At 35.8% G+C, this 16,715-nt stretch overlaps 1 protein-coding gene across 1 annotated transcript in view; it reads left to right on the top strand.

Moving 5' to 3' along the window:
- Positions 1–16,715, top strand: part of LOC126867630 (uncharacterized) — a 647,133-nt gene that overhangs the window by 613,080 nt on the left and 17,338 nt on the right. Inside the window, exons 8-10 of the mRNA XM_050622333.1 lie at positions 3,410–3,526; positions 3,889–4,002; positions 4,256–4,399. Of these exons, the coding sequence (XP_050478290.1) occupies positions 3,410–3,526; positions 3,889–4,002; positions 4,256–4,399 (375 nt within the window). The remainder of the gene's footprint in view (positions 1–3,409; positions 3,527–3,888; positions 4,003–4,255; positions 4,400–16,715) is intronic.

Raw genomic sequence — 16,715 nt, 5'->3', positions numbered from 1 at the left:
TTTGAAGATAGAAAAATGTACAGAATACGTATAAAACGTATAAAACATCCAAAGTATAATATTCGAAAATACCTCAGACACTTTATAAACTTATCATTTTGCTCTAAAATAATCTACGATGCAATTCGTTTTATTAATTCTTAATAAAGATGAGCCTTTTAATTATAATCTGTAGGTTGAGATTTAAATTTTCCATTAAAATAGCTCAGAACCCCATCAGAAAATTAATATACCTACTTCTATTTCACCACGGTATTTAAGAATTAATTTAATGCCAAATATTTGATAAAACAAGGGGAAAACTTGAGGGACAGTCTGATATAACACAAATCTGCTAACAAGAGTTCTCAGAAAATTCTTCATTCCACTCGCTAAACGTCTATCAATATCAGGAAAACTAATGAAGACGTTAAACCGTGGCATTTTCCAATGCCATTGGAAAAACGTCCGTCGATAGAATTAATATCAATCCATTCGCATTTTCTGATCGTGAAGCATCATCGTCCGTTCCCTCATCGGGAGAAAGAGTCGCGAATTGTTTGGCCGTACGGCGATTCACGAGTCATTGAACGTGGCTTTTTTATCGAGGAGGAAACAGGCACAAGGGTGGAATTTGCACGTAAATCAAAACGTTTCGTTCGCGCTCTGCTTGCCGCGAACAGTTGGAATCAATGCTGTCGGTCTCACCGGGATCGTTCCACACTGTCATATCGGGCAACTCCGCTCGTTGATAATTCGATCGACGATCTAATTCGGAGAAACGCAGGCGGTCGTTCGCTTCGTAACCGAATCACGCGGTTCGCTGATCTCGTTCGTACCCGACGGATTCTACTTTCGTCGCGTCGAGAAAATGCTATGACGTATCTCGTGGAAACGAGGGAAGGGTGCTGTTTAAGACGTTGAGACCGTCGACTGGGTGCTATGGAAATGACCGTCTTTGGAATCGAAAGAAGAACGATAAGACTATTTTCCTCGGTTCAAAATGCTGGATAATTGGATAGAGTGTGTTGATAATTGAAAAATTACTTATTATTTGAGAAAATTTTTATCGTCAAGAAAAGAGACAAATATGTCTGTAGAATTGGACAAAGCGCGTTCGGTGATTTCAAAATTGAGAACATTTTTATTGATAGGACAAGAGGCTAATACGCGTGGTTTATATATTCGTTCTAATAATATAGAATTATTGTGAACCTCGTCTTCACCGTTTTCAAGCAGATTAGCGATTACATAGTTCCATATTTATGGAACTTTTTAAGACATTACCGAACACTGACCAAAGGAAATATTTTTTTATGAATAAGGCATCGCCAGGTAGACGAATTGTTAATGCTTAAGGGCAAAAGAATTTCTGGTATATCTTTGAACGAATAACAAGGGCCGATATAGATTATTATATTTGAAGATATATATATTGTATTTAAGTATTATGTTGGATATAATAATTGTATAAAAATATCGTAAGTTTTTTCACTTAATGGAAACGGAAAGATTAAAAAATGGGAAGAAAAAAATAGGAAGATTAAAGTATAAATTAGGACAGTATGTCAGAGAATGTGGGTAAAAAATTTTTATTTCGTGATTGCTCGATTGTTACCACGAACCGCAATTACAGGACAATTTCCATATATTTCATTGAAACATGAATAACAGCTGGCTAATTATGGCAGCTCGGGCAATTACTTTTTCATAATCTAACCGCATTAGCCGCCATTTTTTCCTCGCAATCCCTTGACATGCACAGTGAAAAATTGGCAAAATTTCGTGGAAGAATAATTATAACCCATTTATACGCTGATTATTGTAACGCTAATAAATTCAGGTTGCTTTTAATCAAATTAGAAAAGAAATTAACAAAAAGCTTTCTGCTTTTAATTTTATACTACTATGACGAAAATTAATTAGTTACGTAAATATTTACAGACGTTATATGCTATAAAATATATACTATACTTATATACTTTATAGCACTAAAGACGTAACAAAAAAATCAATTTCCCATCGACGTTCATTACTCAATCGCTTCGCAGTAACCATCGTTGAAATGGTCGAAGAAAAACGTTAGGAGATTCCCTTTTTGCATGACGAGAGACGCGAGATCCAATCGAAAAAGGATACAAATAGAACAAAAGACGAGCCTCAATAAAAGTAGGAATAATAGACGAGATGGCGGACGACGAAATCTCGTCGTTTTTCGTGCCAGCAGCACGCAGTGATGTGGGTCAGTGTTTGCAGCGGTATTTCAAGGGGCAAGTTGAGCGAGAGAATATAAATTTTCCGTGGTTCATTTCATTCAACAGGGAGGCGGATATGAATGTTCGCGCGTTCGATTCAAATTGAAATGCCCGACGGACTTATACCTTTCATTCGCGAATCGCGTCTACAATGCCTACGATGAGCATAAATAATTACAGTGGTTTCAAACGTATGCTTTGAACTACGTTGGAAAAGCATGGTATTCGCTGGTAAAACGTTTCTCTCGTTTACCTTCTTCTATTCTCGTTTCAACCAGCTATCAACTATGACCTTTCCTTTCAATTGTAACACTAATGTTAGTGGATTTGAAACTATTCTTGATAGAGAATGGTAGAAGATTCTCGCTAGTAATTTTGACAATCTTTTGAACGTTTAATTTTTTAAATTATAAGAATAGTCAATTAAAACTGACGTCAAAATGAATTCAATAACCTGTAATATTAATGTTATTTTATAATTAAAATATCTCTAGTACCTTATATTTCTGCTATATGTAACAAACTCATAAAGATAATTTACTCTCTCTCTCTCTCTCTCTCTTTCTCTCTCTCCCTCTTTATCCCTTCCTCATAATTTTACTGCGATACTAACTTCAAATCACAACCATCCTTCCAAGCAAGAACTTAAAATACACCCATAAGGTACAGCCCTGTCCATAAAATACACCCCTCAGTAAATGCCAAACCTGGTCATAAAGATTATTGCTCAGGAGAACAAGAATCATATACAATGGCTTCGAACGTTTCCCAGAATCGTTCGCAAAACATAATGCATTGAAATGGCATTGTATACGTAACTATATGTACAGTTGTAGAGATGTATATCGAGAGGGGTCCGAGAGCGTCGCGACGCTGCCGGTCAAAGCACTTTGAAACCGCGTTCGACGAAGATAAGAACTCGCTCGAATTTGCTCGGCGAAGCACGAGCACGTGAAATTGGAAAGGAAAAGAGGAGGCGTCGCGACGTGGACGCGCAGCTTCCGCCCGTTTCCGCTTTCTGTCTTTCTGCACCTCTGTGAATCGAGTTGTCGTTGACGCCTCCCTTTCATCGCGTCTCTTACCCCCACGACCAGAGCGACGCTCTTGCACATGATTTCCCGGCGTCGCTTTTCTTCGACACTCGAACCGAATGGAACTGTCACCCCGTTTTTCAGGTGGACATCACCGAGCTGTGCCCATCGGCCACGGTCCTGGCACAGCAATTGACCCACGTGGAACTCGAGAGGCTCTCGTATATCGGCCCAGAAGAATTCGTCCAAGCCTTTGCCAAGGTTTGTACACCTGCCTCTTCCATTTGTCACGTCCGTTTAATAGTACGTTCTTTTTCTCCTCTATTTCTCTATTTCATTTATCGATGTTTTTTAATATCATTGAAAATATATTTTAGATATAGCAATTTTAGGTAGAAGGTGATTAACGGAATGGCTAGTTATCGGGACATCGATAAATAGAACATTCGGAAACGATTTTTTATAAAAATATCGATGCACATGTATTATGTAATTAATTCGGATATAATCGAGGTTCTATGCTAATGAATATACTTACTATATTAATAAATAGTAATTTTAATTAATAAGTTGAAAGAAGAAATTTCATATTAATTGTGGATACTGATTTTTCCTATAAACAGGAATCTCCTCACTTGGAAACATCCTTTAAGGACATGAAGAAAACACGCAATCTCGAATCGTACGTCCAGTGGTTTAATAGACTGAGCTATTTCGTCGCGACTGAAGTATGCAAGGTAAATTAAATATATGTTGCTTAATTATTACAATTGTACTTAATAAATATCGTACAAATTCACTTTATCTAAAAATATGCACAAGTCCTGCATTAAAAGCAATCTCTTTAATATAAAGTAATTTTAGAAAATAAATTTTTCCATCAAAAGTAACATAATAAAAATATATTATTCCTTTTCTTTGCAATATAAATTTCGTGATTCGATTTCACAAAATACGATATTTTATTAAAAAAGTTCGACTGTTTTGTAGCATGCAAAAAAGAAACAACGCGTTCGTGTGGTTGAATATTGGATCGAAACCGCCCGTGAATGCTTCAACATCGGCAATTTCAATTCCCTAATGGCGATCATCGCTGGCTTGAACATGTCACCCATATCTCGCCTGAAGAAAACGGTGAGTTGTACTTATATTTGACGTCATTTTAAATATCGATAGCCATAGTTACAATAACCGTGTCTCATTATAGTGTTAATGAAATTTCAGAACGTTTTACACAACGCGACAGATGCGCAATCAAACATTAAAAACAAGTTTAGTTACTTTCGTTCACTGTAAATAAATTATAAAATAGTGAAAAAAGGATAGAATTTTACTATGTTATTAAACGTATTTGCTTCGCGCAGTATTATTTTTATCACACCAAACGTGAATAAAAGTCACTCTACGTATTCGCAATCTCCATTGGAAGCAAGAAAACGAAATCACAGGGGGAACAGTCAATCATATGTCATAAAAGTCATGGACAAACGAAGTGATCGACTGCAATGCCTTAAATAAAAGATATTGGAGTTAAAATGATCGATGGCAGGACTCGACAGGGACACTTTTACGACGGCTCCCTTCCTGTTTCGTTCTTTATCGGAACGACGTTGATGATGTCCAGTCGGGAAAGCATTGATGTCTCGTCGGATTGATCTACGCTCGTTTTCCCTTCGATGTAGAATGTGTACGCAGCAATGAGCGGTTTGTAATCCTCGTAAATCGAGCGTGGCGCCACGACGACCAACGTTAACCGTGACGAATCGCTGGAAATCGAATTTTCACATCGCCGAGCGAAAAGCAGCTTCGAAAACGAAGAACGTTTCCGCGCAGAAAATGAGGAAAAAGCGAGAATGGAAATGAATGGGCGCAGAGCTGTTTTAATTGAATTTTTGCGTCACTGTTTTTCGAGTCCGATTGAAATTTACACATGCATCGAGTTAATTAGAAAGCATTGGAAACTGTGATTTTTAATTGAGCCAGTTCCTTCTTCGCGACTGGACGTTCGCATTTTTATACGATTCTATTCAAATAAGCAAAATTCGAAGAAGAATTTAAATTTCTGGCAGATTCGTTTTGATTCGTATTGGAATTTAATTGTTCTTTGAGTCATATTTTTCTTTTTGTAATTTGTTTCATGACTACTAATTGAGATGATAGTGTGTTAGTGTGGCTCAGTGTATGAATTAATTGAGATTAATTAATCAAGAGAATAATTAGATGTTGTGTTTGCTGTTTGCCTTGATTGGGAAGCAAGCCACGATTTATTTTTATTTTAAAATGAAAATTTCCTTGTCGAGGATTTATTTCTCCTTCTCCGTGTTAAATCTTTTTTTATAGCAAGTACATCAAATGATATTTTCTCAGAACGAATTACTAGAAACATTTACGATGAAGAATTTTATCGATCACACAAAATTCATCGTTGCCAAGATGAAACTGAACTCGCAACGAAATTGTCACCCAGTTTCCATAAAATTTCCGATCATGAAACACTGATCGGGCCATTTTTCTCGTAAAATGAAGGGGAATATATTTCAATATATAATTTCAAAGGAAATTCGCGCATACTCGACGAAAACAAAGAATTCAACAAAGTTAAACAAAGAGCTACTGTAACGCGAATTTATTGCAATATAGAGAAAAAGTAGGACATCGCATTCCGATCCATGACTCTGGCGAAATAATCGAATCGCGTGTTGCTTGCAGCGATTGCGTTTCCACGGGAGGAAATGAGGAAATAAAAAGGAAAGGAAGAAAAGGAGATAGGAGGGCGGAAATACAGGAAGAGAAGTCGATACATATCGCGCGACTTGCTGTCAGTCTTTCACGATATTACTTCCTGAAGCGAGGACGACTTCTTTCGTTGTCCTGTTCTTCTTTCGCAATGAAATCCTGCTCGAAATGAAAAGACTGCGCTTCCGAAAGAAAATATAATAGACCCTTCGATCGCTGCAACGTGTATTTATCGGACAATTATTTGAAAGAATTCCCTTAAAATATATAACAGAAAACGATATATTTCTTAAAAGATTCGAAAGAAGACTCCGTTTGATATGAAATTATTTTATAATTTTACGGTTTTATGGTTTTGTTCGTGCGGATATAAAACTAATATTTGTGATATAGAAATGAAGATAGAATGTCATTTTAAGCGATTTAACATTTTTCACGCAACGTTAAATGAATATTTTTAGTAAAAACTAAAAAACTTAATTCCTTTCATTTGAACTTTTGATGAATATTTAAAATTAAAATCAATCTTGCTCGAAGATAAACAAGTTTCAGTACATTAGGATGAAATAATAAATTTAACGATGTTATATAGAACAGATCGGCTATAAATGGAGAATCCACTTTTCGAGGACGGCCGAAATAACTCGAAGAAGGTTAAAAATAACGGTAACAGCCTCGTAACGAAGGTATTAACAGAGATTTTCTGGATATTGTATCGACGATACGATTTAAATGGAAATATTTTCCTCGCCGATGAAAAACGCAATTCCATCTCTAGATTGGATTTAAACGGTTGGGCGATGCGCGAAAATGGAATGGCCATTATGATAAATAAAATTAAATTTCTTCCTTTCCCTCCCCCCCCCCCCCACTCTTAAATTCGCGGTTGCATTTCACGTCACCAAGGTACATACATAGAAATGTTCATAAATATTCTAGCTTACTGCGCTGTTTTGCAATAAAAAGCCAACACGACGAATGTATATCCTCGCAAATGAATATACGCGACACTGTGACGTAATTAACACGTCAAGTTATGGTTATCTGGCTTCCACGGAACTTGCATTTCCCTGGCGTTTGAAGAATAAAAGAAGAATGACTGGATTAAAGAAATAGTAACGGGAAACAAGAGGAACTAATAACGAGTTTTAATGAAATAGAAAATAATATTATCAAAAAGTAGAATATTACGAAGTGGTTCGCAAATAATACAATTTTTGGTATACCGTAAAATAAATCACTTGTATCTTTGTTTTAGGATTTTTAATATTCGTTGACTTTTTTGTAAAAAATACGTAGATTTTTGTATTTGCCTTTTAACACTGTGGATATTGTTGTCCTATATATCGTAATTTATAGTGCAATGTTAATTTTTTCAAAAAAAAAAGGAATCATATCAACTGTAGAAAATCGTCGATTCTACATATGGACATAATAAATTCCACATTTATCCCATATACAAAATCAATCATCGTCAAAGCCTACTTAAAAAATCTTTAGAAAAATACCAACCATCTAGCAGAAACAAAATTATTATCTCGAAAAATTCAACAGGATAAACATCGTGTATATCGTATCAACCATCGTCAAAAATTTATTACGAAACTTCTAAAACACTCAACGACCTAGCAAAAACCAAACCTCCTGTTTCTCGCCTAAAATCAACAATTTTAATTCAAATTACCAGTATCTCTCTTTCTTTCTCCCTCTCTTCTTTGTACACGAAACGCTTGTTTCGCGACAATAAAAAGCCGATAATAAAATGCAGGCGCGTATTGGACAATTTTATTTCTGAGAACGAGTACGACAGTTTCTGACAAATCGGCGAACGTGTACGACTTTATCGTCGGGACCGGATGAATTGCGAGGCGGAACGAGGATACCATTAAACCTATATTTGTTTTTTTTTTTTTTTGTCGTTTTTAATTACGAGACCGGACCGGTGTGCTCTGCGGACATATCCCTCCGGCTCTATTCGACGCGAACTGCTATTCAGGGTTCATTTGGTTCAGCCAGCTGATTTATACAGGCCGCGCTTAAAATAATTGCTGGAACTATCAGCGGCCAGCCGGCGTGGCACCGCTTCGTAATTTTCGTTAATGAAAATTTAACGCTTCTGTTCGGTCACGCTCGCGCGTTGTTTTCCCCTCTCCTGACCCACCTCACTCACTATATCTCGTACATACGCACATGAACGGACATTCGCGAAAAACATGCCACGGAATTTTTTGTGGATCGTTTGACTGATCGACTGGTTGAACGAATTTGTGGAGAAAGGAGTCGATACCATAAATGGAATTATCAGCTTGAATTATTTTCACAGACTTGGAGGAGAGTTTCTCATTTTTGTTACTATGAAAATATGGAAACGTTTTTGGTAAATAGCGGACTGAAAATCGTAGTGATGTAGGTCAAGATTTTGAGGGTTGATTTGAATGCAGTTACGAATGTTTCAGCTTTGAGAAGTATTATTCCTCTAGTTGCATAATTAATGAAGTTATGACTTTAAGTTATGACGTTATGCGCAATGCATTTTAATTTACATGTGAACATACGAAATCTAATAATTATAAGTACACATCACAGGGAGTTGTAACGTTAGTTTAATGGATTTTAGAGCGAGTCCAGGAAATTACAGTTTCTCAAACGAATATTTCAAAATGCCATTGATTAATTTCGTGAATAGAGGTTAAGGCTATCAAAGGGCTTCTACTCATTTCCAAAAGATATATTGTACGTAATAGGAGGCCATATTTTCTGAAGTAAAAAGTTATTAATCACTGTGATCAATGAAAATGAAGTTTACATTGTAAGGTAATAGTTAAAGTATTTTAATCCAAACTTTAACACAAGTAGAAATATTTGCAAAATGTATTTGTACACCATCGCATTTATTACAACACTTACATACTAATTAATTAGGTCCACGCACGTATATTGGATTTAGTTCTAGTTATGAAAATTTCCTACTACTAAAATCAAATCTATATAAAACCTAACAAAAAAAAAAAGAAGAAAAATCGCCTCATAGGAAAATAAGGGACAGTGCAAATACCTTTAGTAGCCAACGTACTTGTCTTAAAACATCTTAAATATCTTTAACAATCTCGAACCTTCGAAGGAGCTACAAAATAGCCTATCTAAAATCTTCCACTCGTTCGTCTCTCTTCATCTCGACACCATCGTTTCAGAGGAAGACCGAACATTCTCACAATCAAGCTACCTCCTGCAATCTCCACCTAAAATCTTCTATCGCCCATCCCACTGTCTGAAATCTCCCAGCAAATCCAAAAATCGATCTCACCTCGAAGAATCTATCCCCGAACGTAAGAGCTCGATGGCTCAGCGCCGTCAACAACCCCCAAACCCCTCCAGCATCCTCCATTTAGCCTGTAGGAGGATATTCTCTTTGCTCGTTCGAGCAACTTCCAAGTTCCGCGAGTTTCGCTTAGAAAGTCAGCGCGGAAAACTCGAAGGCAAGGATCCCCGGTGGCACTGAGGCACCGGCGTTCGTTCGAGAGAAGCCACCGATACGGCGACGTCGACGGAAGATGAACGATACCACCCCCGACGCCGGCTTAATTTACCACGGAGATAATCTGCGAGTGACGTTTCCTTCTTCCGCGGTGAAAGGAAGCTTCTGGCTTGCCTTTCGTCCCCTCAAAAAGCTAATTACGTTCGGTCGTTACGATCCAACCAACACAGATACCACTCACCCCCGTACCCTCTATTCGCGTCCATTATCACGAGGGTAAGAAAGTTTCGAGCGTTGGTCGATGCTGTTCGAAAATCTTCGACGGTAGTTATCGAATGAAAACGTGTTCGCCACGAGGAATAAGTTTCCACGCGGGGGTGACTTTGATATTAGGTGGCTAATGTTCGGGCAATTGGAATAAATTAGGTTGGTGAGGAATTGTCGTCTGTGAGAAAGAGCGTAGGAAATGAACGTAGGAATTATTAAAACTGATCGATGCTAACGAATAAAAATTGTGGCTATTACAAATAATTTTGCATTCTTATCAATGCAAGTAAGAAAATGGAGTTTATACAGGAATAATATCTACTTTCACGTCTTAGCTTCTTTAGAAAAATTAAATTTCAAATTTAATTAGCTATATCAATCGCCACGTTTCTATGAAATGTTACAGTACGTATATAGTATGGTCATTTGCTTAAATAATACATTTAATTTATTTAATATTGTAATCAATAATAAATTAGAATAACGTAATATCATAATTAATAACCAATTTAATTTATTTGGGTATTAACTGCCACGTTTCTACATGATGTAATATATAATCATTTATTTAATTAAGTTCGTTCTGTAATTGACTATTGTCCCTTAAAAATCAATTTAAGAGATTATACGCGTTGTTATACTCGAAATAAAGGAACAGCGGGAGAAATGTAGTATCTGATGAATTTAAACGAATGCAAATAAGGGGTAAAAGTTCGAAGAAGAATCCCTGGAGTTAGGAAAAGCGTCTGGTACGATTGGATGAATTTTAAGAAAAATTTTCCTCGATTCTTGTACGCAGTTAGGTGAGATAAATTCGATCGAAACTTTGTTTTTCATGGTTATTTTGAACTTGTCCGTTGGCCGGAAGTTTCCTTTTTTTCCTCAAGGCGGTTTATAAAATTCCCAACGTCGGCTTAAGTTCAACTAATGCATATTTAATATCCAACCGTACTTCGTAACTTGGTCAACTTTAGGAAACTTAATTACGCTTGATCGCGACGATTTTCCTCTCTCTGCAAGTGACTTCTTTTTACTGTTTCACACGAATAATTTTCACCCGGAACAGCACGAAATTTATTGGCTTCGCTACGTGAAAAAAGGTCCAACCTTTTAATTAAAAAATATCGACTTTGAGTAACACGAAACTCTCTCTCGCTCTCGAATCGAGCGTGATACAAGATCCAAATGAAACGAAATTAAATGATTTATTTACGTTACTGACATCGTGCCATCAATTCGAAAAAAGGGACGAACATAAAGAAAAAAGAATGTTACAAATAATGCACTTTTTAACTTGGAAAAGTTATGTACAAAATTTTTAATTGAAAAATATGTATATCTTTAAAGATTGAAACACGTTATTATACATTCTCGTAACTTTACCACTGCATATGCATTATTCTTCATAAAGTAACTCATAATTCATTCATAACACCGTAATAAACTAAAGACATTCTAGATAATATGATACTTTCCCATACGTCTTATAGATCAAGCGCATAAATAAAGTGATAAATGACATGCTATTTTAGAATTAATGAATCGTATTTTGTGTAATGAAGTGAGAATAATAATATTACAGAAGAGAAATGGGCACAAAGGTATTACATTTCACAAAGGATTTGAAAGGAGTGGCAAGAATGGAATTTCGAATTGAACAAAATTCATCGTTTTACTGTAAGCTATAAACAATTATAGAGATTGGTGCGACTATAAAACAATCAATTTAAACAAGTAAAAGAACAGAAATAAACAATCAATTTAAACAAGTAAAGGAACAGAAATAAAAATTCTCATCGTGGATTTCCTTATATTATTTCGTTATATCGCACAATTTCATCTTTGCGCTACTTCCCCTTCCTGTAAATTACAACCCCCTCTTACAAATAAACTCATAAATAAGCAAAATTAAAGCTGCGAAAGAATCAAAATTTCATCTGTATTTGTATCTTTCCTTCTCGAATGCCTTTATTTCCTGCAATACAATATCATTTCGCGTACACTCTCAGCGGGGAAAAGTTCTCAAAATCCAGAATGGCCACGACTTTGTGTGCATTTGCAGTTTTGTCTAATTAGAATTGCCGATTTTCGAGCGGAGAGGCGAGAGCCAGCTTCTCATTTCTTTGCCGGCTGTCTCGCGGGATCACCGAGCTGAAAGCAGATTCCGCGCGTCTCGTCTACCCTCCCCTTTCAACCGCCCATTTTCCAACCCTCCGTTTCCCATCCAGTTTCAATTTACCGGATCCGCCAAGAGTCTGCCGATTCTTAGTGTTTTTTCCTCGAGAGCGGCAAGAGCATTTCCCGAGAAATCGAATCGAGTCGCGGCGAAGAAAAATGGCCTCCGCGGCGAGTAGGAAAACCCTTTCTCGTTCTCGGGATGCGGCGGGTTGCTTCCTCGATCCTTCAAGAATTTAGTCTCTCCGTGGAAGATGGAGTTCTTCCGCCACTCCACGATCCGACGCATTTCCGACTAGAACCTGAAATCTTCTGTCTGAGATAACGTTCGATGTATCATTCCCCTTCGTTAATAATTCTTGAAAATATTGGAGAAACGCTGGATTCTTGATGGATGGATAGATGGATGGATAAATGGATGGATGGATGGATAGATGGATGGGTGGATGGGTGGATGGATGGAAGATCATTCTAGTTCAATGTTTCTTGTTATCTGTTTAGATTGTTCTAAATGTATGATTTGTAGACTATTTGTGTACATTTACAATGCTTAGTGGGAGCATTTGCACATCACTACATTTATTATAGTATTTACATACTGATTAATTAGGTGTAAGTTTATTAAATTTCGTATCATTTAGAAATACTACTGAAAATACATTTAAAATGTATTTTAACACTATGAGAAATATGTCTTAAATAATTTCTAAAAAAGTATATATTTAGTATTTTAATATTGTGAAAATAAAATATTGAATCTGATAGCAGAATCGTTTCGTTGGAAAATGAATTGGGGAAGTACGTGTAGCCTGTATAAAAAATTTGGAGATGCAAAATGCACAGAAAGTACTGTTGACAGTAATTTCCAGCTATACTTGTATCTTTTTTGGTTGAAATTTAAACAACTTCTATAACATTGTGTCTTATAACTATGGAATACATTTTACTTACATGTGCAACAAGCGTCTGTTTTCAAAAACTTTTTATCTCGACGATACAATAATTTTGCACTTAGAAAACTTGCGGCTTAAGTAAAATTGCTTTGGAAAACTTAGATAAACTTAGACTTCCGCCATGTAGGTTGCTATCGATCCTATCTAAATATTAAGATAGTTAGAAGCTAGAGCAAAGAAAATACGAACAAGCTGTACATTCGAGAATTTTAGAAACTTCGATGTTATGAAACATACCACACTGTAAAACTGTAAAACTGTAGAAAAGTTATTTATGATTATTGTAGATCGGAAACTCCAAAGACGTATTGTCAACTTATTTGATTTTCATGAAAAAAAAATATTACTCTCGTGAATATTACAGATATCGTTGGAATTCAACAATACGCGTTTCACTGCACTCCAAGTTCACAGAAGCCTGTGTTCGATAAAACAACAAACGTGGCGAAATTTAACTCTGTGCAAATTCAAAAAAGAATATTCACGCATACGATAAAATAATATCTTTCATACTTACAATTCGGAATATTGATCTACCATAGAAATTGTTTTTAACTATTTTTATCTTTATATCATACTATCATTTCCCATCATCGCGTTCGTTAACGCTTTAGGCAAGTGGAATCTTCGCAATGTACGTCAATACATCAATTTCATAGGAGAAGAAGAATAAGAAGAGAAAATATAGGAAAACACTGCGCTGTCAACGTGATATGACACGACGTGATGACGATCCTGTTCGATTTATCCTAAATCGACGCAATGGTGCTTAATTGGCCGGACCAAAAATTCCAGGGCTAAACGAAAATTCAGTTTAATTAATACGAATTAACGTGTAGCCGACGCACAACGACGATGAACGGTGAAATAGTTTCCGGTAAATTAATTCAAGCCAGTGTCGGGAATGTGTCCGCCGCGCGTTTCACGGCGAGTCCCATTTTACTCCGCGATTCAACGTCAATTAAGTTTGGTTCTGCGCGATTTTCGACGATCTGATTAGCGTACGTTGTAAAATTCTGCATTTTTCACATGTTAATAACTGTGAATATCTTGGAATGCTTGGATTTTGCGTAGTTGGATTGAGCCAATGAACAAACCTAAGATCAAAGGAGAAAAATGCGATGCGTATATTTTTATCAATTTCCGGAATGTCGTTTTATGGATAGTATTTTAATAGGACACAATCGAAAATGAAAACCACTATATCTAATACTATACGATTTCATCAACGAAAGTTAAGTTACCTTCTAGAAACTCAGAAAACTTGAACGAAAGATACATATATACACATACTAACAAAAAAGAAAAAAAATACAGAGTAATTGGAAAAAATGTAATTTGTTAATTATTTGTTAAAATTTTCAAAAATAGAATAGATAGTGTCTTCACGTTCTACCAAAGCTTAACTAATTTCAGTAATATTATACCGCTATACTACTAGTATAATGCCGATACGGATTCCCTTTTTAATTTCGAAGTAATAGAATATCATAGCGTGTTTGTGTGTGACGTTCACGCTTTCGACAGTTTATATTCCGGCGTCAAATTAATTATCTTGGTTTACTCGTTTTGTACTCGATAGTAATGCCATGGTTTAATTCGTTCGCTTTAAATGGAAATCCAATTGATCGTTTTTGTGCTTGCCCTTCCCGCTATTGTACACGTTGCAATCATTTTTTTTTCAATTATCCTGAAATTTGTTCGGTGTTCGATTAATATCCTCGAAATGTTTTACTCGTTGTACTTTGCTAGAAAGACGTTTATTGCGACTGAATAAATATAATCGAAGATTACTGGGCAAATATGATAAGCTCGTTTTTCTTGATTTTCTGGTCTTAATATCGTTCTATAATTTGGTAATAATAAGACAATAACAAACAACTACGTTAACAAATTAACAAGAATATATAGAGGAAAGTTAGTTCGATTATAATGTAAACTTTCTACTTAGGAAGTTCTCTTCCCTACTAGATGATAGGACGGTTGTCTCGCGCCGGAAAATTGCTGCCGTCTTATGTATATCAAAGAGGAAGGATAGACAAAGGAAGATAAAGAAAGGATAGAGACAGAGAATAGGAAGAGAAAGCGAAAATTTAGAAAGTTTGTAACTGGGTCTGGTCGCCAAATGTGTAATAACGAGGGTAACCAGGCACGAGCGAACCCTGAGAAAAAATTCAGAAAAAGGATAGGTAGGAAGTATTTAGAAAAGAAAAGAAAAGAAAAAGTTAGGAAGAGTTTTTTTATTTTTTGACGAGGTCATGGTAACAAGATAAAATGAAGATAACATGGTACAAAGCTGCATACCTTTAAAAATAGCTGAAAAATTGGCAAAGTTTTATAGAAGTCAAAGGTGCAATTATTTAGACAAATACTATTTGAGTATCTTTGATAAGGGTATATTATGGCGAATAATATTTTTAAAATTATGGAAAGGATACAAAAAATTTTAATAATATGAGCTTGATCAACCACCTAGTGAATTTTTAAACTGTTTTCCTGTAAAAGAAAAAATCACTGTAAAGTCAACTTTAACAAAACACAACTAAGACCTTTACACAATTTCCACGTACGGCGGGAGGGTGAAAGAAGACCGTGAAAGGAAACAAAGGACAAAGAAGCAAGTACATTTGCATCGCGATCATAAAGAGGTCAGATTGAAGCCAGGCAACTCACGGAACAGGTAAAACCGGCGAGGTTAAAGATGACTTCAAAGGCGAACAAATTGGAGAAAGCTTGGGAAAGGGAGAAGATACCAGAAAATTAGAGAGAAAGATACAAAGGAGGGGAGAAGGTTGAAGAGAGTGGTTTAGAGAAACGAAAAGGAAGAGAGTAGGTCAAATGCATGCAGGGATGAAAAGGAAAAGGGAGGCAAAGGGGTGAGAAGCGCGGAAAGAAATCAAAGGGATAAGGAGGAAGAACAAAGGTAGGGAACGAGATCAGGAAGCGAAGGTAACTATTTGACCGTGCAAACGGTGGATAGAATTCGATATATATTGGAATGAGAAAAGGGTATCGGGTTAAAGGCAATGGGATCAGTTCGATTGCATTGTATCCAGACGGTCGAGTCAGATGCACTTATTGTCTGTCGTGAACACGTTCTATTCGTGCTTCTCTCTGGCTCGTGTGCACGCGCGATATCGTGTACAGCTACGTGTAAAAAGAATCGGTCGAAAAATAAACAAATGGAACAAACAATAGGAAGGATGAATCGATTGAAAAATATTATCGATTTTCTCGCGGCGACTTTACGATTGGTTTTCGGTATATCTTGTATGTACATGTGTGGTCAATTTTTATCTTACATGGTCAAGTTTTTAGAATGTCTATAGACGGCGGATTTTTATGCACATATGGAAATTTCGTCATTAGGACTAACTAACAATTAGAATGTAAAACCTCAGTGTCGAAATACCGAAAAAATGAAGTATGTATGTGGTAATATGTATATAATTACATTATACTATATATAATATACAATATGTATATTAAGATATAATTATCTCTAATTCGTCTGTTATACTTATTTGAATGTATTTATAGACATTAAATGAAACAAATATTTAGAAATGTTTTGAAATATCTTAAAAAAATAATATTTTTATAGTTGATTTGACATTATCTATGTCTTTAGGGACTATACTGAAATCAAAGAAAGTCTACATGTATATAAATATATCTTGGTATTATATTGATCAAGACACTAAAACATAAATTATTATTTACAATTATAATGACCATATCAAAATTTAAAACGTAATATCGACATACTATGATGTAAGCCGGAATAAATACATTTTCCCAACTAAATATTCAACCAGATCGAATTCCAAATGACGAGCAAAAA

This window comes from Bombus huntii, chromosome 7, assembly GCF_024542735.1.
Source record: "Bombus huntii isolate Logan2020A chromosome 7, iyBomHunt1.1, whole genome shotgun sequence".
NCBI lineage: Eukaryota > Metazoa > Arthropoda > Insecta > Hymenoptera > Apidae > Bombus > Bombus huntii.
The sequence above is the reverse complement of the archived record's forward strand: the minus strand, read 5'-3'. Positions and strand labels throughout refer to the sequence as shown.